General features: G+C 37.7%; 2 protein-coding genes across 2 annotated transcripts; both read left to right on the forward strand.

Annotated features, from left to right (window-relative positions):
• The first annotated feature begins 1,094 nt into the window (after positions 1–1,094).
• On the forward strand, positions 1,095–14,841 carry acer2 (alkaline ceramidase 2). Its single transcript, XM_051384780.1, has 6 exons — positions 1,095–1,496; positions 1,950–2,064; positions 4,566–4,707; positions 6,057–6,194; positions 11,543–11,680; positions 12,294–14,841. The coding sequence occupies exons 1-6, from the start codon at positions 1,389–1,391 to the stop codon at positions 12,478–12,480; spliced, it is 828 nt and encodes a 275-aa protein (XP_051240740.1). The 5' UTR covers positions 1,095–1,388; the 3' UTR covers positions 12,481–14,841.
• Positions 14,842–15,942: 1,101 nt separating this feature from the next.
• LOC127354853 (tetraspanin-5) lies at positions 15,943–26,481 on the forward strand. Its single transcript, XM_051385120.1, has 10 exons — positions 15,943–16,390; positions 18,923–18,973; positions 20,642–20,788; positions 20,880–21,050; positions 21,185–21,310; positions 22,717–22,764; positions 23,414–23,530; positions 23,622–23,683; positions 24,458–24,510; positions 24,651–26,481. The coding sequence occupies exons 1-9, from the start codon at positions 16,307–16,309 to the stop codon at positions 24,468–24,470; spliced, it is 819 nt and encodes a 272-aa protein (XP_051241080.1). The 5' UTR covers positions 15,943–16,306; the 3' UTR covers positions 24,471–24,510; positions 24,651–26,481.

A 26,481-nucleotide genomic window follows, 5' to 3' on the forward strand; every position in this document is an offset into this window, starting at 1 on the left:
CTCCAGTTTAGTCCAAATCACCCCCTAAGAAATTCCTGAGTGATATCGGCCTGTCTCTGTACATTTCCTAAGACTGTAGAACTAACACAGTCTAGTTAATGCCTCTTGAAGGAATAAGAACTTTATTCGGTTTTCCTTTAATTTCAGCAATAAACAATAAATACAAACTTGTTTTGCGCTTACAAGTAAAAGTCCTGCCTTCTAATTCTGATTTACGTAAAAGTATTATCAGCAAAATGTACTTGAAATAAAAGTTATCAGTGATAGTTTATTATATGTCACACTATTTTATTATTATTGATACATAAACATGTATTCTGCATTTTAATGTTACAGCTGGCTGAGATAGACCTTATTCTGATTTCACTGTCGGATAGCAAGTGACCACTAAACAAGGCACCATCTAAAAATAAGATAACGTCGGATAGAACTTTATTTATGGAAACTGTTGTGCAGTAAGTTTAGTACAAAGTATGAAAGAGTAAAATATAAACTATCAATAAAGGTGAGAGTGTGAATATTACTAAATATATCACTAAACAGATATCTAAAATCCCAAATAGACAAAATGCCCAAAATATAAAGAAAGTTAACAGCAAACGAGGATCATAACTTGCTCATAATGTCAAGTTGCTTCTCGGTGAGTTGCATGTAGATATTTATAGGAAGTGGTGTATTCGGTATGTATGTAGGCTACAACCTCATATCTCAAGTACAGGTAAGTATAGTATAGTATAGTTAATTCAAAATAGTTCAGTACTTCAGTAAGTGTATGTAGTTACTTTACATCACTGCTGACAACGCAAATGATCAAACTACAAGAGTGCACTCAAGTTAAAACAAAAGCAAATATTGGTTCAACATGTGGGGGATTAAAACAAGTTACACTGGTATTTGTAATGCAATATGGTTCAATCCCTAATATAAAATACGTGTTTATCTATCTATGTTATTCCTTTAAGTCATTAATCACTCTCTTAGCTGGTTATTCAGAGTGTATTTATATCAGAAGAGGAAAATAAACAGGAACTTCCAGGTGCGGTCACACTTCACCGAAGAAGGAAGCAGATGGGAGTGAACCCTCCTGCCGCGCTCACACACTCTTTGGCTACAGACAGAGCAGCTGTCAATGCACAGCACTGAGAGCGTCACGACAAGCAAGGAGGCTTTTTGTGGACGGACAGAGGGCTTTAAAATGCAGCCCAGCGACGATTTATGTCCTTCACCCCCCCCGTCGGATGTGCAATACGTGCCAGCTCCCAAACGTTAAAATCTAGCGCGCGATCAACGAGTCCGAGAGATCGCGACTTATTGTTGTTGTTATTTTTGTTGCTGTTGAATCTTCGCAGTGTTGTCTGCTCTGCACTGTCCATCCGACAAGTCCAGACATGAGTAACGTGATTTTTTGGGACCAGTTGCAGGCAGGCAGCTCCGAGGTGGACTGGTGTGAGGGCAATTACCTAATTTACCCCAGCATCGCTGAATTTTACAACACGGTCGGTGTGAAGGACTTTTTTGTTTTTGTGGTTGTTGTTGTTGTTTTTTTGTGGTTGTTGTTGTTGTTGCATACCGTTAATACAGCTTTGTTTACAGTCACAGCGAAGACCGCAGCTTTCCTGGCTTTGTTTCTTTCTTTGTAGTGCACTGCTTTCTTCTGTCTTTTAGTATTATTCTCCCGTTAGCTATCGCTAGCTCTAAGTTCAGCTGACCTTCAGCAGTTGTGGCTGTTTTCAGCTTCAGCATCATGGTGTTTACTGTTAGTTTCAGGTTACAAATGTTCCTTTTTTCTTCTTTTTTTTTCTTCATTTCGCACTGCCTGACAGTTGCGTTCACGGCCCGCACGCTGATCAACTTTTGACAAGCACGTTGTCACTGAGCTACACGATCAGTTCCAACTGTGATGTATTTCTTTGCTCATGAGCTTTTTCCCCTTTTGTTTATCATTTCAGATCAGCAACATTTTGTTTTTTGTTTTGCCGCCCATATTAATGTGCTTGTTCCGCCAATATGCAACACATTTCAACAGTGGGATTTACCTCATATGGAGTCTGCTAGTTGTGGTCGGTAAGTCTGCTGACATTGATGACCTCTTAACCTTTCTTAGCTTTTGTGGAAGGACATTCATTTCCCTTCAACTTCAACACAGCTAACCAAGCATCTATCTATCGTATCTCTCCGCTTCTAAAGTGTTATGTGGATTTTTTTCTTACAACATGACAGTGAATTTAATATAAAAACATGCTTTAGATATTCTGTATGTAGTGCTTGACTATATAAAGCCTGCATTAGAGTGGGGAGGGAGATAAAGCATTACTGCTGCCAATTAATCCATTAGACAGAATTAACTGGCAACGAGTTTAATAATGGATTAAAAGTCATTTTTAAAGCAAAAATTCACTGGTTCACCTTCTCAAATGTGAATATATATATATATTTATATATATGTAGTCTTTTGTGATAGCAAACTGAATGTTTTTGGGGTTAGTCGGACAAAACAAGCAATTATAATGTGTCAGTTTGGGCTTTGGGTATTGTGAAAGGCCTTTTTTCCACTATTTTCCGACATTGTAAACCAAAGGGATGATACATTTATTGAGATATTTATCAGACTGAAAAATAATTGGCAACAATTTTGGTAATTGATGAACTATTTAAGTTATTATATAAGCAAAAAGTCACTGGTTCCAGCTTTTTAAATGTGAATATTTGCTGTTTTCTAGTTTTTTATGATAGTAAATTGAATGCTATTCGGACAAAACAAGACAGTAAAATATGTAAACTTTGGTTCAGGATATTGTGAAAGGTTTTATAATCTATTACAAACCAGAGCTGATACAAACCCTGATGTAATAGACTAATGGATAATAAAAAATGATTTGTCGTTGCAGCCCTGACATACACAATCACTGAGCACATAGACGAGTTTTACAAGATATGACTCCTGTGTAAGTGCTCACACTTGTCAGCCAACAATTTTTAAAACTGCTACACTGTTAGGATGTAGGTTTTTCAGTGTGGCCTCTGTCACTGTCCTCAGTTATAGCTTCATCATTTTACCCTCTTAAGAAATGAAAACACTTTACATGACTGGGCTCATTCATTGGTGGGATGAATAAGCCTATTGCCCCATGTTTCATTTGATTTGACACAGTATTTAGGTCTTAAATGGCGCTGCTGTTTTAGATGACAGTCCTAAAGAGATTACAGTGCCTTGTTCCCATACTGCATGTTATGAAAACACGCTGGTTGCAGTGTCAGCAAAGATAACCTGACAGACCTCCCTCTGTTCCTGGCAGGTGACCTTACTGGATGAAACAACTGTAGCTGTTGAATTGGATTTTGCATAACTGAGCTGGCCACATGAACTTAAACAATGGGTCAGATGTGAAATAGCTCCTTTTATTCTCACTCTGGACTGTTTATCTTTGTGTTTAATATTGTCTTTTAAACCGGTTCTCAGGCTCAGAAGTTCATACAGATCTCGTTCCATAACACAAGTGCTTACAGTACGTGGCGTAGGAGCTCTGACTGCATCCATTGTTAGGAATCTGGAGGCTATTAAAACTTGGGGTTACATGGTTTCATCTGTCTTCCACTGTCTCTGTAGCCGGAACGACCTTTGACCTGAGCAGAAAAAACAACCCTATAGATACTTTGGTATTGGCCTCAGCTGTGTGTGGACTGTCTTTCATATGGTTTGGGATTGCTGCCAGCAACCAGTACACTTATTTGTGTGTTTCTCTTGATTGTTTGGTCTTTTAAAAGAAAATTGTTTAAAATTGTCTCAATTTGCCCAAACCTGTCCAACGGGAGGCCTTCAGATGTCTTGTTTTGTTCAATTAATGCTCCAGAAACCCAAAGTATTTACTTTACTATCATAGAGGATGGAGAAAAGCAGCAAATATTTACATTTGAGAAGTTGGAACCAATTATTGTTGGGCATTTACAGTACATTGACAGGTCGTCATTAGTAAATTCTGACTGAGCAGCAGTCCCTTTTTTTTGGATAAGAAGTTTATGAAATGTAGGAATCTCCTGCGGCGCCTGTTAGCAAAACAGATAAAGCCGATAAAGGAGGTCTGTTGGGCCGTGATAACAAACAGGCACTAACTGATCCGTTCCTCCACCACATTTTAAAACTCACAGCAACACTTGGTTTCCATGTAAATATTTGTAGTTAATTTGTGAATTCTATTGTGCTTCTTTGCTTAAAAAGTAGACATATCTCAGTGTTTGCTCAATAAGGTGCTTTTGCTTTTGGCACAAAGTGACTTTAGACTTTATTGATGATTGGTGGTCAGCTCTGTCCCTCACACCCCTAAAGTTAGTTACTTGGTACTTTTTTACGCATGTTGGAAATGGTCTCATGTAGAGGTGACCTTCCTGTACTTCTGGTTACATTTCCCATTTGATAAATAGGACTAAATAAAACGTTATTTCTTTGACTTTCTTTCCAAATGGACATTATATAAGACACAATCTAATTAATCTATCCTTGTTAACACATAATAGAGATGTCATCTGACGTTGTTCAGACATTTTTTCTGCTTCTGTGTCTCTTTCAGGTATTGGATCGACATATTTTCATGCCACCCTCAGCTTCCTCGGCCAGATGCTGGATGAGTTGGCCATCCTATGGGTGCTCATGTGTGCCATTGCCATGTGGTTTCCTAAGAGATACCTACCCAGGATGTTCAGGAAGGATCGGTATGTTGACATGTAGGATTACTAGCTGTAGAACAGGGGACTCAAACTGTCATTTCTGGCCCTCTGTCCTCCTTCCCCCTCCAGCCTGTGACAGGATGTCAAAATATAGTATAATCAGGCCTGCAAGATTATTATATTTTTGTTCTGGTTCTTTCATATTCATTCAGATTAGATTTTACTATACAATCAAAATAAAAACACAATTCTGTTTTTAAGAACTTTTTTTGGGGCACTAAATTATGCCACAAATGCGTTGTCAAATGTGTTTTGGCTGCAAACAACAAAGATGATATGAAATTGTATAGAAACTTCTGTAGTTTCAGAATATTGTGCTTTCTTCTAGTAGTTAAACATTGAAGTTGACAATAACAGCAATGGGCCTCAAGCCAGTTTGAGCCCCCTGCTTTAGAAAAGGGCTGCACAATATGATAAAAAATCATCATGTTGGGATGATTTTGACAGATATTGGGATATGATTCATCAGTAGTCAGAATGATCATTGTTCATTCAATCAGAATTTTCACTGAAACTGTCATTTTTACTGACAAAAACAATTATCATCATGGTGATGTGACATTAATTGGGGTCTGTACTAAACAAACATGGTTCCTTAAATCTGTTTTCTTAACAAGATTTGAAGGCCAGTGCATCTCACTGCAGCACTACAGTACTTCATTATAAAGCTGCTTTGTTGCACATTTTACTTTAAAAAAATTGCACTGTGATTTGCATATTGCACTTGTGGCCATATTGCGATTTTGATTATAATTGGATTAATTGTGCAGCCCTTCTTTAGAAGCTTAAAACCGATGTGTGGGTATTTAAATGCATTGGTCCAGCTATGTGTTGTTATGAGCATGAGATGTACGTTTGCAGGTTTTCACTCCAGTTGATTAATACAGCAGTTAATTTATGTGCCTTCAACTGACTGATGGATTTCAGTTAGGCAAACAGCACTTTCATCCAGTGTTTCCGGTAGAAGGACAGTATTGGTGTTGAGCAGCTTCATCTGTGGAGCTCGCTGTTGGCCACTGTTTTGTCATATGATGTGTCCACTGCCATGACTCCCTGTTTAATAATAGGCCCGTCTGAGATAGCTGACACCAGTAAAAGCTGCATCACATGTCTTTACTTCTCTTTCCATTGTCACACAGCTCTTTCACTTCAAGCTGTCACACTTAAAATATTCCCCTTGTAACTGAGTGATTCTTGTTTATTATTGTGTTGTTAGTGTGTTATGGTGCTTTCTGGAAAGAGCCTGAGTCATGCCAACATTCCTATTGAATTTCACAATGTTGCTCATAGAGTGCAAAATTCTGTTTTTTGTTTTTTTTTGCTTTTCAATCTAGGTCAAGGTTCAAAGTGGTCATTGGCATCTTGTCAGGGATCACCACCGGGCTGGCCTTTGTTAAACCTGTAGTTAACTCATTGTCACTCATGACCCTGGGCATCCCCTGCACCGCGCTTCTCATTACTGAGCTTAAAAGGTAAGTTAAAAGGGTTTTCAATCAGTCAAAAGGAGTGTGGGCAGCCCCGATCCAGGACCATCATAGTATGTGTCTATGTAAATTCTGATGGAGTTATGAAGGGGATGAAATATGTCAGCGAGTGCATAGAAACAAACTAACACAATTTTCTCCAACTGAGAACGTTCTCTTCTGTAAAAGTCGATACAAACCATGTAAAATTGAGGGCAGCACATGATTTCTTTCTCATTCCTAGACTGGACTAGATTTCAAGGGAGCGCAGAACTGATCCCAGTTTTTAATTGTTTTTATTGACTTCAATAAAAAAGCCCCTTTTCAGTAATATGTCCATGTCCTTTTTGACTACCATGATTCATTCTATGATGGTCCTGGTCTAGGCTTTGGGATTGTGGGATGTTTGATTGTCTGCATGTGCAAGCAGCACAGTTGATTCAACACAAGTCGGTTGCAGCACTCTTTGGAAATCTGTTGCGGTTTGTGTCCCTCAGAGTTCTTGTAATTGCAAGTTTGATTAAACTCTAAACTTGAGGTTTATTTGCTTAGCCTTGGAACTTCCACCCAACAATCCTGTGGGATGTGGCCAAAGGTTCCAGCAAAAAGCTAAGTAAGTGACCCTTGAGTTGAAAATCTTTATCACAGTGATCAAGTTAGAGATCACTGCTGGCTGGTGATGTGCTAAATCGGGTTCACCACCTTTAAAACTTCAGTAATGTGTGAATCAGCTGCTAGGAAACATCTGAAATGCATCCAATCAAAAGCAATCAACAACGGTGTATCTATGTACTGCAGATATATAGGCACTGTAGCTCTACAGGATGTAACGTAACTTCCAAGTGAAACATTGTAGGGGAGAAAATGATAAATGTACTTACCACATAATTCATTGTAAATGTAGGTATGACTTTGTTTTGTTTGAATGGTAGATATCCAGTTATACTAACTTTTCTGAGAGTATTCGGTCATTTAGTCCTAACGTAGATAATAATAATGTTGGGTTTTTAATTTGAGGGTTTATTTTTGTGAAATGTAATATAGAAATAAAAGCTAATTTACACTATTATTACACAGTTCAGATGTACTGACCATACTCTATTACCTCTTGGACTCTAAAGAGATCATATATTGGCAAGTTAACGTTAGCTACGCAGCAGTTACACCAGCTGAACTCATTAAAAAAGATAATAATACAGGCAAATAATACATGTACCACACAAGGCAATTATAACATGACAATCTAACCCCACAAAAGACATAACATAATAACACATAATATGTAACATAATAACACACAAAAGAAAAAAGAAAGAAGTTAATAGTATCTTTTCAGTAGTTCATATAATTAGATTGTCAGTACCAGCACATTTAAAGATCTGAATATATATATATATATATATATATATATATATATATATATATAATATATTTATATATATATCTGAACAACAGGTTAACTCTTCATAAGACCCAACCCTTTTTTACTGATGTGTTAATCTCCACCATCTGAAGATTTATGCTTTAACAAGTCTAAGCTTGAACTTTCTACAGCAGCAGATATCAGATATCTTTGGTTCAAATGCGTCTAGTAAATTAAAACAGCTGCTGTAATGTTAAGTTGTTAACGTGTCAGGGTGTAGTATCTGTAGTCTGCAGTACATTAACACGTCACCTTCGGCCTTTTGTACTTGCATGGTATAATGACATGTCTGTTCCTAGCTAACTATTGGGCGTTATGATGTGAAAGAATGTTCCTGAAAACACACAACAAGCCACTCATGCCCAGTTATGTGTGTTTGAGTCTCAAGCTTTCTTCCGTCACACTAATGTGGAGCTGCTGTTGTTTCCGTTTCCCACATCCCTTACTCACCACCGTCAGTCTTTTAACCTTCAGTCATCTATTGTTCAACCTGTTAGCAATTCTTGACATTACTGCAAGTGCCAGTCATCTATAGAGACGGCTTGTTTTTGTTTTGCCAAGAGGGAGGGAATTCCTGTGGCCCTGGCTGATGGACTTTTGCCCTCAGACACGACAGACTGTTTTGTTGTTGTTTGCTTTTTTTTTGCTTTTTACAGTACGCCTGTTGGCCCCCCATTCAGGTCACTTCCAGTTGGACAAAAACAACTTGTCTGGTGTATAGGATATCCATCACAAATATAATGCAACGTACAGTACAAGTGTTGAAGCAATAATACCAGTCATAGTTGTGTAGTAGTAGTAGTGGAGTTTTTCATAAAAGACAGGTGTGATACAAAACAACCAATAGTGATTGTGTCAGAGAAATTAGTTTGTGCATAGGTTTTAAAAAAATACCGACTGGGGTCCTTTCTTCTTCATCATTTTCGTTTCTGTGACCTATCCAGTAGAGGCGAATGGCCCCAAAATAATCAAAGATGAACGGCACAATTATTGCCCTGTCCTATCATAGTTAACAGACTGACTCCCTGCTTTAACTCAACCATACAGCTGTTTTCCCAGTGCACTGGAACAATGTGGAAATGCTCACTTTACGTCAGAATACAGTGATTTAGATAATCTGATAATCTGTTTACAACCAATCAGATTTTCTGATGTCTTGATACCTGCCTTGTCAGAATTATGTTGCCATGATCTCAGATTTTCATGTAACCAAACAAGATTCAACTTGTAATGAACTAAATGAAATGCTCATTCTGATTCTCATCTGTGTATATCATCATCAAAAGAAGCTCATGATCAATTCAACTTTCAACATACTGTATAAACAATAGTTGATGATGTGCTGTTATTGATTAATTCAGTTTGATATTTTTTTTAATATGTTGACATATAATATGCAAGCCATGCCTTTATATCGTTAAAACCAGGATGAAAACTCATCTCCAGTGTGTCTGATAAATATCAGTTTCACTGATCCAGTGGCTCCTCTTCCTTTCTTTACCCTTGAGTGAACGAAGCCTCTCAGCAGTGCTTCACCCCAGATAGACAAACTGGCCTTTCCTTCACTTATCTTTGCCTCCAACAGTCTAACTCTCCATCACACTCAGTAACACTGCATCTCTTAGGAGAAGCCCTGGTTTCATATCACGTTTCTTATCTTGCATGCTTCTGTTGGAGCACATTATCCCATATATCCGGTTGTGTGGTGATGATTTTGTCAGTGTATGTTTGTTAGCAGGAAGGGGTGTTGGCCAACTAATGCAGTAGTACTGTATGTAAAGGCAGTTACTGAGCCCATAGCTGACTAACTATTTGATGCACAGTTAGGATTTGATCCCATGTGAATATAGTGGATCGAAACACTTACAGTATAATAACATATTGATGACAATTTAATGGCCCTGTATCCTCTGGGAAGACCTATCACTGACCATCTATTTTTATACTTCCTGTTGCAGATGAGTAGCCGTGTCACCATTTCCCAATTATGTAACATAATGACAGTTTGCCTGTTTGGTTCATTAATTAATTTACTTAAAAACCAGACCATGTTACTTTTGAAAGACAAACTAAAACAACCTTCCTCTTACAAATGAAAAGTTGAATTCATAAGCATTCAAATGCTTCCTTCCTCAATTCAATGTAGTCAGTCAGTTGCTGCTATAACCTTTTAGTCAGTAGCTTATGGGTGTTACAGAGCGATATCCATCTAAAGTTTGCTAACTTTTCACTGACTTTAAATACTCTTGCATTACATTTTTAGCATTAAATCTGCGCAAATCAATATGTTCTATATTAACAATGGATCAGCTGGCAATATGTAATGTAGTGTCAAATGAAAAGAATCATTTGTAGTGACGAACTACAAGAGAGAATTACCACCAGACAGACAAAGGTAGCAACAACCTAGTATACATAGTGGAGCACCTCACTAGCTAAAGAGATAGCTAAATCCCTCAAGAGTTGGCAAAGACCATAACATAAGAATAAGAATTTGTGCAAAACTCTTTGCTAATACATTCATACATGTTTTCAGCTTGTTACACTGCCTCCAAGTGACCAGAAACATCAGTGACTGCAGGTTTAAACATGATCCTGTAATTGCCTGTGGCAGCTGTACTGGCTGCTGTTCAGCAATGGTTACATAAGCTAACTTTAAAATGTCCTTCACTTTGGACTAGTATTTAACATTTCCATGGGCTCTGCAGCTGAGTGATGCTTGTTTATCTGAATTGTGTTGTTATTGTTGTGTTGTGCTTTATGGGAACGGTTTCATTCAAACATTCCTGTCTCCTTGAAACAATGGTAACTTAAATTAAACTCTTGTAAAACTGTATGAGTGCTGTGTCTTAGGGGAAGGTGACAAACTGTCACAGTGACTAAGTTCCATCGTCATCAAAGTTCAGTCAGGATTCCTTGCCCCGGTCTTTGTTTTGGCACTCTGTGCTCGCCTCAGCCAGCAGCATGGCAGTGACTGGTGTGTCTAAGGAGGACAAGACTAAGAATAGTTTATCAGCAGCAGTCTGGATTAGCACGTGTCTCTGTAGGTCAGTGGTGTGTCCAGCAGGAGATATTTGTGCAGAGATGTAGACCAGAGTACTTGGTACTTCAGATCCCAACGATTGAAGGGGAGATAATGCTCTGTTTTTTAAGGATAAACATGGTAACCTACAATTTAACATCCTGGTTTGGACTTCTCAGTTGTAAATATAAAAGCACCCTAGCTAGAGTGGTCAACACAGACAGTGCAATCAGAACCAGCTGTGGGATTTGTACACCAGCACCAAAGCTCCACTATATTCTTACTTGTATCAGCTAACTATTTGTGGAGGACATCCCATGGTTTATGTTTGTGAATAATGTTGTTTGTTTTGTGTCTTAATGTTATTTACCTTGTTACAATACATCTTTGTTTACACCAATGTGGACAATAAGGTTGAGGGAGCTATATCAACTTAAATAGAATAAAAATATATAGAGCTGGTGCCCCATGTACCAAGGCCCAAGTCCTTGCTGCAGTGACACAGGAGTCTGACCTGTGGCCCTTTGCTTTCGGTCGTCCCCTCCCCCCTTTCCTGTCACTCTTCAGCTGTCACTATCCATTAAAGGCAGCAAAGCCCCAAAAATAGTTTTAAAAATATTTGTTTGGTTTGTTTATTTGCATAGATAAACTCATACACACTAAGGTTTGCAAACACAAGAATAAGCACATTTAATGAAATCAGTGGAAAGATACAAAAAAGTGAACAGTTTGTTCCTCGATGATGATAATGTCAATATGTAAGAATAAACTGCATCATAGGTCAAGCATTATTCATCATTCATTATTATAGTCTGCTTCTGGTTGTATTTCAGTTGTCAAAAGGTTGAGTGTGTATTTGTGTGTTTTTTCACAGTTGCACGCATTTCTCAGTGCTGTGTTTGGTCATTGCAGGTGTGAAAACCCACGTGTGTTCAAGTTGGGCCTGGTCTCAGGGATCTGGTGGGCACTGGCTCTGCTTTGCTGGATCAGTGACAGGATATTCTGTGAAATGTGGTCATCTGTCAACTTTCCCTACTTACACTGTGCTTGGTAGGCTCAAAGACGACTCATTAGAGTCAGTATTGTTCATTATTATCAATTATGGACAATTTATGCACTATGGTGTCTGTAGTGCAGTCCTAAAATCTTTTAATCTTAATCTTAAAAGACAAGTGAAAAACTTGACTTGACAAATTGCAAAATAACAGAAATAAGGATCATGTTTATAGCCAAGTAGGTTTTCACATATAAGGAATTTGCCTCGATATGTTTGTGCATAACAATAAACATAGTAAGAAAAAAGGAAAATTAAAAAACAAGTACTACAAAAGTCAAAAATTTAAAAATGTACAATTAAAAAAATCTGTTTTTTAAAGAACAAAGCTGTACAGTGTTAAACATGAAAATGATTGAATGTTTAAAATATTGAACAAGTGATTTATTTCAAATTGTACAGTAAGAAGTATAAAGAATAGGTTAAATGTACAGCTATAGTCATCCATGAACAAGGTGATTTACATTGAAAAAAATTAGAAAATATTCTTACTATACTAGGAGACTGTTTTATTTTGTTTTTAGAAAATGACATTTCAAAGACATTAGAGACAAATATCAACCCTTTCTCAGGCAGTTTGTTTCATTCAGACTTATTTTGCTCTTCCAGGCACATCCTCATTTGTCTGGCTTCCTACTTGGGTTGCGTTTGCTTCGCCTACTTTGACGTCGCAACCGAGGCCCCGGAGCGAGGACCCGTCATCATGTTCTGGCCCAACGAGAAATGGGCCTTCATTGGTGTGCCCTACGTTTCCTTCCTCTGCGTCCACAAGAAGTCCACGATCAAGGTGACTTAAGGTGACCTGAGCCTGCCGCTCTGCCAGTTGTGCGCCAACACTTCTCACCGCTACGTCTGTGAGTCGCGTGGCGCCCGCTGGTGTTCCTGTGACTGGGTGATGTAGGTGATGCACATATTGGCCAACCGTGAGGATTTTTGGTTTTTCTATCCCATGTCTGGTTTTCACTAGACAGGAGTGTTTATGCAGCTCTGTCAAAGAACAAAAGGTGTCACAAATTAGTCTAACATGACACAGGGTGACACTCATAGTATCAAAGCCAAGAAACCTTTACAGTGTTCCTAACCCCTTCTCAGGCTTTGCTTAGGCGGTCATATGTGTAAGTATTAGTATTATGCATTTAAGGCTTCTGTAAGGAGAAGATTTTGTACATTTTATAGAAACTCCGAAAACCTCATTATAAAGCATTATGTTGCCTTTATAAACATGAATATAGCATCTCATAGGTGCAGTCTGGCCATTATGAAACCATGTTTAGAAACAATAAAGCACTGGATTCAGTAACTGTGATTAATGCAAGTATTAAAGCTTCGTATTATATTGCTTTGCCAATCTTACTATGGTCAATGAATCAATAAGCTGTTTCATAAGAAGTGTTATAATAAGGTATTTCACACAAAGCCTTATGTGTTTTAGATACATAAGGGATTCAGGCTGTTGTACCTGCACTTTTTGTTGACGGACATTTTAAGTTAAAACGTCAGAAACAACAATAGGCTTCTTTCTCTCATGGGTGTGCTATGTTTTCCTTCCAGCATGCCATAGTGATTGTTCAAGATAGTATACGAGAAATGTGTTTAATATATATTACTGTGTATATTTTGTTAACTAACAATGTAATATGCAGTTATTTTCCACATCATATATTACTGAATAAATAGGTACCATTTGTTTATTGGGCAAAATCCAAAGGAAAAAAAAAAACAGGATGGGAAATCAAAATGTATTGAAATATGATTGACTATTCAAGGAAAAAATCTATTATTTTGCACAAAATGAAGAATGGTTCTCAAAGCCTTTGGGTAAATACACACTGCGTAGCATTTTAAAACATGATAATGACAATTATTTACTCAGATATTTGCTTGCTAATGTACAGCTTTTAATGCTTCAGTTTTCACTGTAGATTATTTCACCCAGATGTCTCAACTCTTAAACTGCTCTTCAGGGTTATTTATTCTAGGCTTAGTATTTTTCTTTGTTTAGACTTTGTGCTAAATATTATTGAAACTATGACAACTGTGCAAAAAGCCTTAATCGAACAGGACAATGGACTACTTGTATTAGTTATGTATCTTGAACTGTTTGCTCTAAAAGGGGAAATGCAGTGTAATGATTGCATTGAATAAGAAATGCAAATGAGGTTTAGGTTCTAGCAGGAGAAGTTGTGGGACAGATAAGGTTTTATTACCTCTGACTTTGTCTAATTTATCAGTTTTCATTTGACAGAAATGAGCAGAAATTCTGTGTGCAGAATATAAAAGGGAAGCATGATGCAAAGCTAAACACTAACCCTAACAGACAAAGAGCACCAAAGCCTTTTTTCACCACAGACCTTTGTTTTAGATGCTGTTCTTGAAAACTGCCTCAAGCTGTTTAACTAACATTATTTTAGTCCTGTCCTCCTGCAGAGGCTTCTGGGAACTCAAACCGCTAAAATAGCACACATGAAGGGTCAAATGAGCTATCATGATTTACAAAGACAAAACAACTATTTTTGTGAGATTCTGAAGTGTTATTTTTTGAACAAAATTAAGTATTTTGAGAAATCCAAAACAATTTATATTTTTCTAAATGATGTGTAGCCAAATTTGAAGGTTGAATTTTTGATATTGCATGATCACTACCTTTGTATTGCCAAACATTCTTAAAAAACTGTTGTTGATGGGTTTTTTTTTTTTTTTTATGTCATCTTAGGAGAAACTTACCGGACAGTATTGACAATGTGAACAAAGCTGTTGTAGTGCCCAATAATACTTATATTGTGCTGCAAATCATATTGAACCATGCATCTGATCCATGATGGTGGACTGTTTGTATGAAGTCAGTGAGTCACCCTCAGATAAAGGAGTTTGTGTGAACAGGACAGCCTGTTTAGTGCTGCCCTCTGCATCGTGATATTTGTCTTGGCATGAGATATTATTATGAGCTTATAAAGTCTATTTTTAAGGACTTTATGGACTGTGTAAATAAATCTCCTCAGTTTTTTTCTCTGCCTGCATTGACAATACAGACAAACTGCACATAAATATTTATTTTCATAATTTATCCTGTTTTGTAAACAAATATTTGTAATAGATTAGAACATTAGTGCTTTATTTTATTTTTGTTTTATGCAATAAACCAAGCCAATACTCAAAATGATTACTGGTGTTTATTTTACAAATTACACACTATATCTTGTTGGGATGATGCATGTATTAAAAACATTTTTCACAAGGTCAATTATACATTTTGGAACTTCATGTGTCTTTCATGTATTGAGCAATGTTAGGACAGTGAGCCTTTTTGCCACCAGGGGGCAAAGTTGGCTGTCTCACCATTAAGAACCCTAGAAGTAGTTTATAGTCCTTAACAGCAGGCTAATCAGTGTCTTACAGACACTTACACAGAACCCACCCCACAGACATGAACCACACACTGTAACTAAAGGCTCCACCGTGAATAAAGCAAGATTTGAACTAGATCCTTACAGATGTGTAAATATAAACTGAAATGTGATAGGCCATCAATTCTGCTTTAATTCTGTTTTGGGATTTATTCTTCTTGTCATTAAGGATATTTTAAAACCTAGATTGCAGAAGTTAGAGGGTGTTGAAGTTATCATTTATATCCTAAAATTGGGCCTATGAACTAAAACACACACTATGTAAGAATGTAACAGAAATATACCATTAAGTAGATCGTTTAAGATAATTTAAAAAAATTTTATTTGATACTAGCAGGTTTTATATGAAGATACCACTTTTTCAAAGTCTGTTGACTGACAGACATGGACTTTGTGATTTGAAAGTTTATTATGAAATGAAATTCAGAGGGTGAAAGGTCATTGTGAGACAGAAGCTGCTGGAATAAAATTAAATGACCTTCAACAAATGTTGTTATTGTGGAAAAAAGATGGATGACATTACAATCTATACTAATGAGCTGACATTTAAAGGGTTTTCATGTTGTTTCCCTTTCTTTTTTGGTTGTATTGTTGTCATGCGATTAATTATTCAATACTGTCTCATTTATTTATTCAGCATTGAACGTTTTATGTCTGATAAGGTTCCATTTTTATTTCATTTTCTATCATAAACCAAATGTATTACTCAGTAGTGACTAAATTATACTCTAAGTCATTAAATATCATGGCATACTGTATTTCATGGTCATCTGAGGGCAGTGACGCCCTCTGCTGGAGGAAGTCCCGCCTCTTGCGACCACTGAAGACCCTCATTGGTTCCCGCACATGACGCTCAAAAAACAGCCATGTCTAGATTATGGGTCAGATAGAAGACCATCGGCTTTAATCTGGTTGACTTTTGTGATTTTATTTCACCGTTATACCTTTTGGAGATCCACACCGGGAATAAACCGCTACCTCCGCAGACAGTGAGGGAATAAACGCTCCTCTGCGGCTCTCCAGCTGCGCCTTTTGTCAGCGGAAAAATACACGATGATGTTTATAATTAGACGCTGAAAAGAACTGACGGCGCGTTTGTCGAGCCTTGGGAAAATAAAAAAAAAGGTGTTTCCTCAACCAGCGGTGTCAAACATAAGAGGACCATAGATGAGATTCCTTCCCACTGCGGGCGGCGTTTGAAACAAAGAATCCATCCAAATGATGTCAGGAAAGCATTTCAAGGCTCATGAAGTGAGCTGCTGCATCAAGTATTTCATCTTCGGATTCAACATAATATTCTGGGTAAGTCCCCCCTGTTTGCTGTTTATGACTTTGGGCCTTGTATCCGTCAGCTTAATACACTTGCATCTTTTTTGTTCTCCATCAACTATAAGCGTTTATTTCTGCATTAGATGTGTCTTTTTCTTTTTCTTTTTTTGTCCCATTGTTTTTTTTTTTTGTAGGAGACATGGATGGTTGCATCCCTGTGATAGGCTCACTGACTCCTGTGCACTTGCTCCCACTGTCACCTCTCAGCTTTTGTTTTTGTGTAGACAGCATCCGTGTGAGAGAGAGTGCGATGAAGGGCTTTCCTCACTCTGAGATGAATTCACTTTGTTTACATCGGGGTACCCTTAATCTGAGGGCATTTTAATGTCAGTGGCAGTGGTATTTGGGTAGGGGGAGAAATCATTTTCAGCCCTGGTGATCCTTGAGTGAAATCACGGTAAAAACAAACACCTCCTCTTGTGTTTTGGACCCACCAGTAACCCCACCAAGGGCTTCTGGACGTCCCACTTTGGGCCCTCCAGTTACTAATTTTAAGGCTACTTGGTTGTTTTACTGGAGAATAAGACGGGTAAGGTGTGCTTTATAAAAGAGTCATTATTGGAATAACAAATGACTTCAGTAATGTCATTCATCAATTTAAAGTATTAAACTATGCCTTATATGAAATGAGGAGTGGGTGATATAGGCCTATATCTGAGATGCAACGATTAGTTGACTACAATCGATCAGTTGTTTAAGCCATTTCTCAAAATGCCAAAGGTTTGATGGTTCCAGCCTCCCAAATGTGAGAACTAACTGCTTTTCTGGGTCTTAACTTACAGTAAATGGAAAAATGTATGGTTTGGGGAAGCTGTGATGAGCATTTTTAACCATTTTCTGATGTTCCATAGAGTAAATGCTCTCTTAATATATATAAAAAAAAGATGGATTCAGAATGTATTAATAATGAAAATTATCAGTCAACACCAACCAACAGTGTAGTTTCTTTTTATAATGATATTACAAAAAGAAAAGCCTCACGTTTGAGAAGCTGGAACCAGAAAAGGGTTTGAATTTCTCCTTTAGAACTGACTACAATGATTAATAAATGTTTAGAATTGTTGCTAGTTCATTTTCTGTAGATTGACTAATTGTTGCAGCTCTAATCAGTATGTATTGTGATATTGTGACTGTGATCATGACAGTTAGTGAGCCAACATGAACAAGACTGGGACCCTGAAACTGAAGCAGCTAGATGGAATACATCATTCCTTCATTATTTTGATAGTTTACACTCACTATTCCTACTGTGACATGTCAAAATGTCTCCTGTGAGAAAGGCCCCTTTGACTCACAAGAACCATCACAAACAGTAGAAAAAAATGTCTGACAGGTGATGGATTTATATATCTTACTCCTTTTTGAATGTGCCATAAATGAAGCCGGTATACCTATGGCCCCTCACGGACCTCAGAGTGATGAAGAGGAAGGCCACCTGTCAGGCCTATCAGTCAGTGTGACCCCTCTGATCCCTTCATCGCTCATATATCATCAGAGGAAGTTGGCTGTGTCAAAAGCATCTGTCTTCCTCTTTCTTCTGCAACTCTTTCACTAATAATCACTTGAGAAGTTAATCTGCAAAGTGCTTAGTCTAATTAGAAGAAAAAATAACTTTAATGAGGACCTGGTGTGTAAATCGCTCTAATGAAAGGTTAACAGTCCTTTAAAGAGCATCATTACATGTTAACTTAGAATAGTGTAGTCTTACCAAGTGGGTTTTTATGACATTGTGAAGTTTTACAGTGTGTAATTTATGATGTCCAAACTATATGTTACAAGGCTGACAAAATATTATGAGCACAAGGTCCACTTACTAGTTAATTCTAGAGTTTCTAACCACATCTTGCGGCCTTCATCAGCAGTTAGAGCTTGCTCAGTTGTTATGGAGAGTTGTCATGTCAATATGTTCCCACAGCCTACGGTATTGGATCAATAAACCACATCAGTGTTTCAATGATACATTTTACAATTAACCCAAGAGATACAAACCTACACATGTAGTTTTTAGAGCCAAGGCGTATTTCATCAAACTCTATGAATAAAACAAAAGCTGATCTAAGCACTTGTTAACCTGTAACCAGAAGATTTGTGTTTTAAAAAATTACCAAAATGTTTATAATTTTGACATTTTCATAGCTGTTGTATTTACAGTTAAGTCTAATGTGCTTTATATCAAAATGCAATGCTGTCGGCCAATTGCAAAATGCCATCAGTTTCTTTATTACTAACTTTATAAATCCTGAAATGTGGTGTTGAACTTTTACAGTGTACACTGTAGGTGGAAACTTGTTCAGTCATAATGCGTTCAGGCTGTTAAAAGATGCTTTCTAATGTGGGAGTCTCCTGCGGATACTGCAGACGGAGATGAGAAATACTAAGTAATGGACCACTGCCAGGAAAATCTCTCTGTGGTTTCTCTCTGTGCTTATGTGTGATGACTACATGTTGCAGTCACAGCAAAATAATCCTGCTCTCTTGTCTTCTTCTTCTTTGTTTGCTGTTTAGTTCCTTGGAGTGGCGTTCCTCGGCATCGGGTTGTGGGCATGGAGCGAAAAGGTGAATTTACTGCTTATCTCTCCATGCAACAATAAGTTGAATCAGTGTATTGTGTGAATCCTTTCACTTATGGACACCTGCAAATAATCCCTAAACTAAGCAGATAATTTACATTCATCTCCAGTCGTTGACACCAATCTGTCTGCACGAAATGTCAGCAGTGGCTTTACTGAATCAGAAAGGAATGTCATGCTTTCCGGTGGGACGCCCCTCTGAACAATGGACAGAAGAAAGGATCTAATGCATTTCACAGATTAATTCATTGTATTCTCAGTTCTGGGGATGTGAAACGGGGACAGACAGTCTAGTGACATTCTTGTTTCAAGTGTCTCGACTTTCACTGAAGAACATTTTAAGATAAATTTGCATTGTTTCATCCTGCAGCTGCAACTAATGATTGTTTTAGCTATTCATTAATCAGCTCTTATTATCGTTGATTACTTGATTCATTGTTTGGTCGATAAAATGTCAGAAGATAACAACAAATATCCTTCATAGTTTCCTAGGGTGAGGTCCTCAAATGTCCTTGGCCGACAGCCCAAAAACAGCCCACAAGACATTCAATTTGCAGTGATATAAAACAGAGAAAAGTGCAAATCCTCTCATGTGCAAAGCTGGAACCAGAGCATATGTCACATTTTTTAAATAAATAACCATAGCGATTTAAGTTTTGGGAAAAGAGTTAAATGAGAGTATTGATGCCTCTCTCACGTTAAATGTGAAGCTGGAACCAGCAGCCGGATAGCTTAGCTTAGCTTAGCACTAGAAACAGGGAAAAAGCTAGCCTGGCTTTGTCTAAAGCACCTCTAAAAGCATTTGTACACAAACCTATGTACGGGGCTCCTTCTTGGCCAGGAACAGCTGAAAATCGAATAAAGTTAGGTTTATGCTCAAATCTGTGCCTCCAACACGAGGGTGCACACGCCTAAAATGATACTGCGTCTTTCACGTCAAGTGCAAAAGCTCCGTAAGTTGTTGCGGCAATGGGTTGCCCACGTTTGAATTTTAGCAACTAAGTACCCATTGTGCACACTGAGAGAAATCTAAATTTGTTTGATGAGCAATAAGCAGAGGAATTCTTCCTCAGCAACTATGAGCTCTAGGGTAGCGTGTTTAGCCACGTTGGATATGCTTATTGACGTTTTGCTTATTCACAGAATATTTAGTTTGTAAGTCCCCTGGTGTTTATAATATTGTAACAAACAACTCTCTGTGCTCATAGTCAGCACAGCATCTGCAGAGGCCTTCACCACGGTGTCTCATGGGAGTATAAACAAGGCTTTGGACAGAGGCAGGCTAGCTGATTTTAGTCTTTCTGTTAAGCTAAGCTAGCCAGCTGCTGGCTATACATTTGTTTTTGCTGTACAGATATCAGAGTGGCATCAATCTTCTGATCTGACTTTCGGCAAGAAGGCAAATAAGCGTATTTCTCAAAATGTCAGACTGTTCCTTTAAGCTTAATCAACTAATTGTTTCAGCTCATCACATTATTAAAGTTGAAACTTTGGGAGGGTGCACACCATTAACTTGGCAAACTATTTCCTTACATAAGACTGATTGGTTTTACTTTACTCGTGAAGCTCATACAGACAGTGGAGTTCAGTCAGGCTTCATATTATTTCTCTTGTAGTGACTTTAAGCTTCTAACCCCTCACTCTGTTTTACCAGGGTGTCCTCTCTAACATCTCGTCCATCACAGACCTGGGGGGTTTTGACCCAGTCTGGCTCTTCTTGGTGGTGGGAGGTGTGATGTTTATCCTCGGATTCGCTGGTTGCATCGGAGCACTGCGAGAAAACTCCTTCTTGCTCAAATTTGTACGTTCCTTTATCAAACATATTGTAAAGAAACTTCAGTGTTCCCTGGTCTCATAATAATGAGAGAATTGTGAATGTTTATGTATTTCAGTTCTCTGTGTTCCTGGGTATCATCTTCTTCCTGGAGCTGACTGCAGGAGTCCTGGCCTTTGTCTTTAAAGACTGGATCAAGGACCAGCTCAACTTTTTCATTAACAACAACATTCGGGCCTACAGAGATGACATTGATCTGCAGAACCTAATAGACTTCACCCAGGAATATGTGAGCACAATGTTTCTTTATCCACAGTACTGATTTCACTCCAGTGTTATTTTTACCTTGGGTTCATCATGGTTGTTCATTTCTGTGGGACATTGTTGACCTATACGTGAGTTTTTTTACGTTTAACCTCATAGTGGGAGTGTTGTGGAGCTTTTGGGGCTGACGACTGGAATTTGAACATCTACTTCAACTGCACTGATTCAAACCCCAGTCGAGAGAAATGTGGAGTGCCCTTTTCCTGCTGCACCAAAGATCCAGCGGTATGTCTTCCGCAAAACTCACCATACTTGAGTCTTTTTTAATTCACAGCCAGTTCATTCCCATTTAGGGTAAAACACAAACCAGGGGATATAATTTTTTGTCTTGTTATGTCTGAGTTTTTGATGTCAATGTAGGTCACTTTCTAACATGTTTACAGCACCGGTAATTGTAGGGGAAATTGTGAAGGGCCTCCCTGTGACAGATAGCTTGGTTATCTTTGTCCTCCAGAAGGAGAGGTTGGCTGAAGTTGTCAACCATCATGGCTGACTTCCAACAGGACATCCAGGCCTCAGTGTTAAGTCTTCCCAGACTCTGCCAGCACAGCAAAGTATGAAAGTGATTGGGAGGAGTTCTCTTGACCAAGGCTTTTTTTTTTTTGGCAGAAAAATGCTCCACTTTGTGCAAAGCAGTGACAGTACTCTGGTTTAGCAAAATAGTCTTGCTTCACTGTAATGAAAGTTTCACAAGAGTCTTTTTTATTTGCTGACCCAAGGACATGCTGTTCCACCAAGGAACATTAGCATGAAAATAAAATGGTAGTTTAATAACACATGATGTTCTAAGAGTTATCACTTGTATTGCATTTGACCTGTGATATCAGACCTGTGATTGCCTAACTAAATACACACCAACACACCACTGAGACTTCAAAATGAAAACACTGGAGTTCTATGCAGAGGTGTTTTAAAATCTTGCTGACCATTACATTGACATTGCATTTAAAGAATAAGACTGGCAATCCTAACACCATAGTAAGACCAAAATCAACAATCTGTTTGTCTTTATGTCAATAGTTTCTCCAGCCAACAGTTGGACCAACAGTCCAAAACCCAAGATGCAATTTACAGTGATATGAAACAGAGAAAAAACACAAACTCCCACATGTGCAGAGCTGGAACCAGAAAATATTTTTAAAAAGTAACTTAAAAGTCCAGTGTGCAACATTTAGGAGGATCTATTCGCAGAAATCATATATAAAATGTATAGGTGTGGTTATTTTATAAAAAAAATATAGGATATCACTAGACTTATCCTTTAAAAATGTTCCTTTCACCATTGTATAAATGTTTGTCATGCAACGGCTTAGTTATTAAATATTCATCCTGTGTAGCAAGACTTGCCTGTTGTTGTTTTAAATGTTTCAGGATTTTATCAGGTCAAAACATGAGTCAAGTCTTACAGCAGTCATGTATGCATTTTTTTCCAGTCCAGGTCTCTGGTTTTCACAGATTTATACAGGTTTAGTTCACTTGGAGCACTGCTGCTGTACACATTAGAGGCCAAACACACTCCAGTAATTTCCTGGAAAGCAGTGTCTTCGTAATATACTGTTTGACATTTTCTTTAAATGTCTTGACTGCACCTTTTTAAATATGTATAAGCATGAACCATCTTCTCTTCACAGGAGGATGTTATCAACACTCAGTGTGGCTACGACATCCGAGCAAAAACGGTGAGTGGTTTACAGAAATGCACACTAATAAGAGTGATCGAGACCCTCATCTAAAAGCAAGTTCTGTAAAACAGTATGAAGAGTAGTGATTTTGCCTCAGCTAGGTTTTTTTTGGTTGCATGAGGTCATCAGGTACTCCACCCTGGGCACAATATTCCTCTTTCAGTATGTTTCCCAACTCCTCAGTCTTGAAAATACAGCAGCTGGCTCCCCATCAGCACTTTGGGCCGTGTGGTATTACTCATGCTACAGCAATGCGCTGGGAATTGCTACCCCTCCCCCATAATTGGCTTTGGCCTTACTCCATAGTAGCATAATGTAAGGAAAAGGCTGTGTTTGTTTTCTTGACTTAAAATGTGAGGAAAAAGCCAAAGAGAACTAGTTTTAAGAGTCAGAGCAGAAAAACAGTGACCCGCATGTGTGTTAACAACCGGATAACATTAGTTCAGAGGGATTTTTATTGTGAAGGGACCACAAGATGAAAAGGAGAATCATGTTTTACCATTAAAAATAACTGTGTAAAGTGCTAAGTGCAAAGTAAATCCCACTGTGACTGCCTACAGTACATTTTAAAAGCCTGAACATTTCATCTGCATTTAATTGTTTGACTATAAAACTGATTTGTCTTGTTTTTTATATGTTCTGTCAGGACTCTGAGCAGCGGACCTTCATTTACATCAAAGGGTGCGTTCCTCAGTTTGAAAAGTGGCTTCAAGACAACCTGACAGTGGTGGCTGGCATTTTTATTGGGATTGCATTACTACAGGTGAGGAACAATGTGAACAGTTTAGTTTATTATCTGATCTCTGTCAACCTTTAATTTACCTAATGTAAAATACATTTGTTTCTTGTCTTAGATTTTTGGCATCTGTTTAGCACAGAATCTCGTGAGTGACATCGAAGCTGTGAGAGAGAGTTGGTAGGTGGAAACAGTTTGTTCAGTCGAGCAGAATTAATAAATAAAATCACTTTTACTTTAGTTGCATTAGTGCAGGAGCCTTTTTGAAATGTTTTGCTGTTGGTGGAAATTTGGTGCAAACATTTGTGTCCCCTCAGGATGAATTGTAATATCTTTAGTGATCCCTTAACTTTGAATCTAGTGCCATTATCTGGTCAAAGTTTTAATTTATCCTGTAAAATATCTCAACATCTACTGGATGGATTAGAACAACATTTCTTAAAGACATTCATGGCTCCTAGAGGATTGACTTCCTCCTGACTTCATGCGTCATGTTTATGACCAAATATCTATATACCTAAAACAAATGACATTTCCGCCATCCTAAGCTGTACTTTGTGAGTATGTTCGCATTCATACCATAGCATTTAGCCTAAAGTCACAGTGCATAAATACAGTCTTAAAGGTTCTAATTCCCAGATTGTAAAAAATTCAGACACAAGCGATGTTCAGTTAATTGCAATCTGAAACCAATAGATGCCACTAAATCCTACACACTGGTCCTTTAATGATCAGAACTACAGCAACATTCATACTATTCAGATGGTTAGGAGACAGATGTGTTTCTTGTGGAGTTTATCGGGGTCCATGCACCTTGGAAGTAGGTGAAGTTGTGCCAGATACTCCCGCTATACCTGTACACTGCCTAATTATAGTAATTTAAATTATAGTAATTGTATATTTTATGTCTTGATTTTATTGCATCTGTTCTTAAATCTTCTTCTTTTTGTGCAGTTTGTTTACCTAAGACCTCCACAGAATCTCCAAAGGCAAGAAGGATGTACCAGGTTAGCACTATTAGATTTCACCATTAACGTTGCAGCATATAAATATTTATATTCATATTGATTGATTCCATTGATTCTCCCTTTTGTTTTGTGTTTGCACTGAAAGGTTTTCCTTTTCTTATTTTTTATTTTTTTTACAGGACTCTGCAGTTTGGACACCAGCAATGAAGGGAAATAAATTAATCAGCTAATGTGTCCAGAACCAAGAGTCTCATTCATATGTAAATAGTAAATTTAGAGTTATTTTTAGAGTTATTTGTGGCCTGACTTTTGAATGAAGCACAACTTCTAAAATGTATTGTAGCTTTCATACAGTACAAATTAAACAAATGCAATGCAAATTCTTTACAGTATAAGCAGCTATGATGGTACAGTCCCAGTTCAGATTACTTTAGTTTGTAAGCCTGGAAATGAGCAGCTGGGGGGGGGGGAATCATAACATAAAGGTAGATTTGATGTTTTATTAGAGGTAGTGCTTCATTCAGAAAAGGGACTCGGTTTTATATCTCTCACAGCTGCAGTTTTTAACACTGCATGTAAGGGTTGTGTACAAAGATAAAAGTGATTCTGGAAATGCACTGCATGCCTATTGTCTACTGGTAGGACATTGGCTCTCCTAAATGTATTTCATTAATGTTAAGTATTTTAAAAAAATATTTGTAAAATAGTCACTAGTTTAGAGTGAATCGGCTGGTTAGCACTTTGTTGAATGTTTAATGGAATCTACTTAAAGCTACGAAGAATTAACTTTAGATTTATTTCCATCTGTGACATCATGCTCATATTAAACAGATACATACAGTTTGTAAGCAGAGTTTTGTGGGGCTGAGGTGGATATAGTAACATGTAGTGCCGTGAAGGGATATATGATGGATGTCGTGGGCTTTGCAAAGATGCAGTTTGTTAAGAGTTTTGGAGATGACATTAATGAAAATGTCTAAATATACTGGGGGAAAAAAACAAAAAACAGGAGATGTGGCATCTAAATCAAAACTCAGCTTTAAGCACTTTAATCTTCATACTGTATACGAGTTATAAAGCTCATTGCAGTTTCTGTCATGACTGTTATTTTAGTCAAGCAGCAGCCACTGGAGGGGGCACTTTTCCTCATAAACAAACTGCATTAGTAACTATGTGATGCTCCCTAATGTCGGATAATTTTGTCCAAAAGCAGCTTGACAGAAAATGTGTTTCAGCACATTATAAGTGTTGTGCCGTTCCTTGCACATTCCTTATCTTACTGTCAGTGTTCATTCATTAATTTTCCTCTATTTCTCAAGTGTTTCTTTGATGGAATTTGCCTAATTGACAAAATACCCTTTGTTGTTTTTCTGTTTTGATCTGTAAGTTTTCACTGGAAAATTAGGATACAAGCTATTACCAAGGCTCGTTATGAATGGCATGCTGATACTGCTTGGTGGCAAAAGAATTTATAGCCTACTTACATACATTACTTGAAAGTGGAGCACACAGGCTCTCTCACCAGCATTATTTTGAATGCAAACTTGGACACTGAGATTCAGCTTACACGTTTTTCTTTCCAGACATAACCTGGAAGTGTATAATTTTGTGTGATAACCTTTAATATAACGGCATAGCATGAAAGTAAGAGCAGCCATTTAATGTAAAGGCAGTGTGACTATGCTGCAGGTTACACAGCGTTTCCTTTGCAGCCTTGATGAACTGAACATCCAAAAGATACTAAACAATGCATTTCTGCATTTTTAATATCTTGTAAATGTAATATAGCATCAAAGGGGGTCGAATATCCTTTTTTCCACTAAAAGCTTCATGATTGTTGTTGACTGATCACACTTTTTCTTACCACTCAGTGCCATATTTGTGATTTCTACTTCTACATACTCCTGATTATAAGATAACTTTTGTTTCATGTGTACTCCTGATTCTTGTAAATAGCTGGATTGTGACAAGTTGTAAATATATATCTGAATAAATGTGGTTCTTTGTAAA

This window comes from Dicentrarchus labrax, unplaced genomic scaffold, assembly GCF_905237075.1.
Source record: "Dicentrarchus labrax unplaced genomic scaffold, dlabrax2021, whole genome shotgun sequence".
Classification (NCBI taxonomy): Eukaryota; Metazoa; Chordata; class Actinopteri; family Moronidae; genus Dicentrarchus; species Dicentrarchus labrax.

Coding starts and splice junctions, on each gene's coding strand:
- LOC127354853 (XM_051385120.1), top strand. CDS start 16,307: ATGATGTCAGGAAAGCATTTCAAGGCTCATGAAGTGAGCTGCTGCATC. Junction 16,391..18,922: donor GATTCAACATAATATTCTGG/GTAAGTCCCCCC, acceptor TTTGCTGTTTAG/TTCCTTGGAGTGGCGTTCCT. Junction 18,974..20,641: donor TGTGGGCATGGAGCGAAAAG/GTGAATTTACTG, acceptor CTGTTTTACCAG/GGTGTCCTCTCTAACATCTC.
- acer2 (XM_051384780.1), top strand. CDS start 1,389: ATGAGTAACGTGATTTTTTGGGACCAGTTGCAGGCAGGCAGCTCCGAG. Junction 1,497..1,949: donor TCGCTGAATTTTACAACACG/GTCGGTGTGAAG, acceptor TTATCATTTCAG/ATCAGCAACATTTTGTTTTT. Junction 11,681..12,293: donor CCCTACTTACACTGTGCTTG/GTAGGCTCAAAG, acceptor TTGCTCTTCCAG/GCACATCCTCATTTGTCTGG.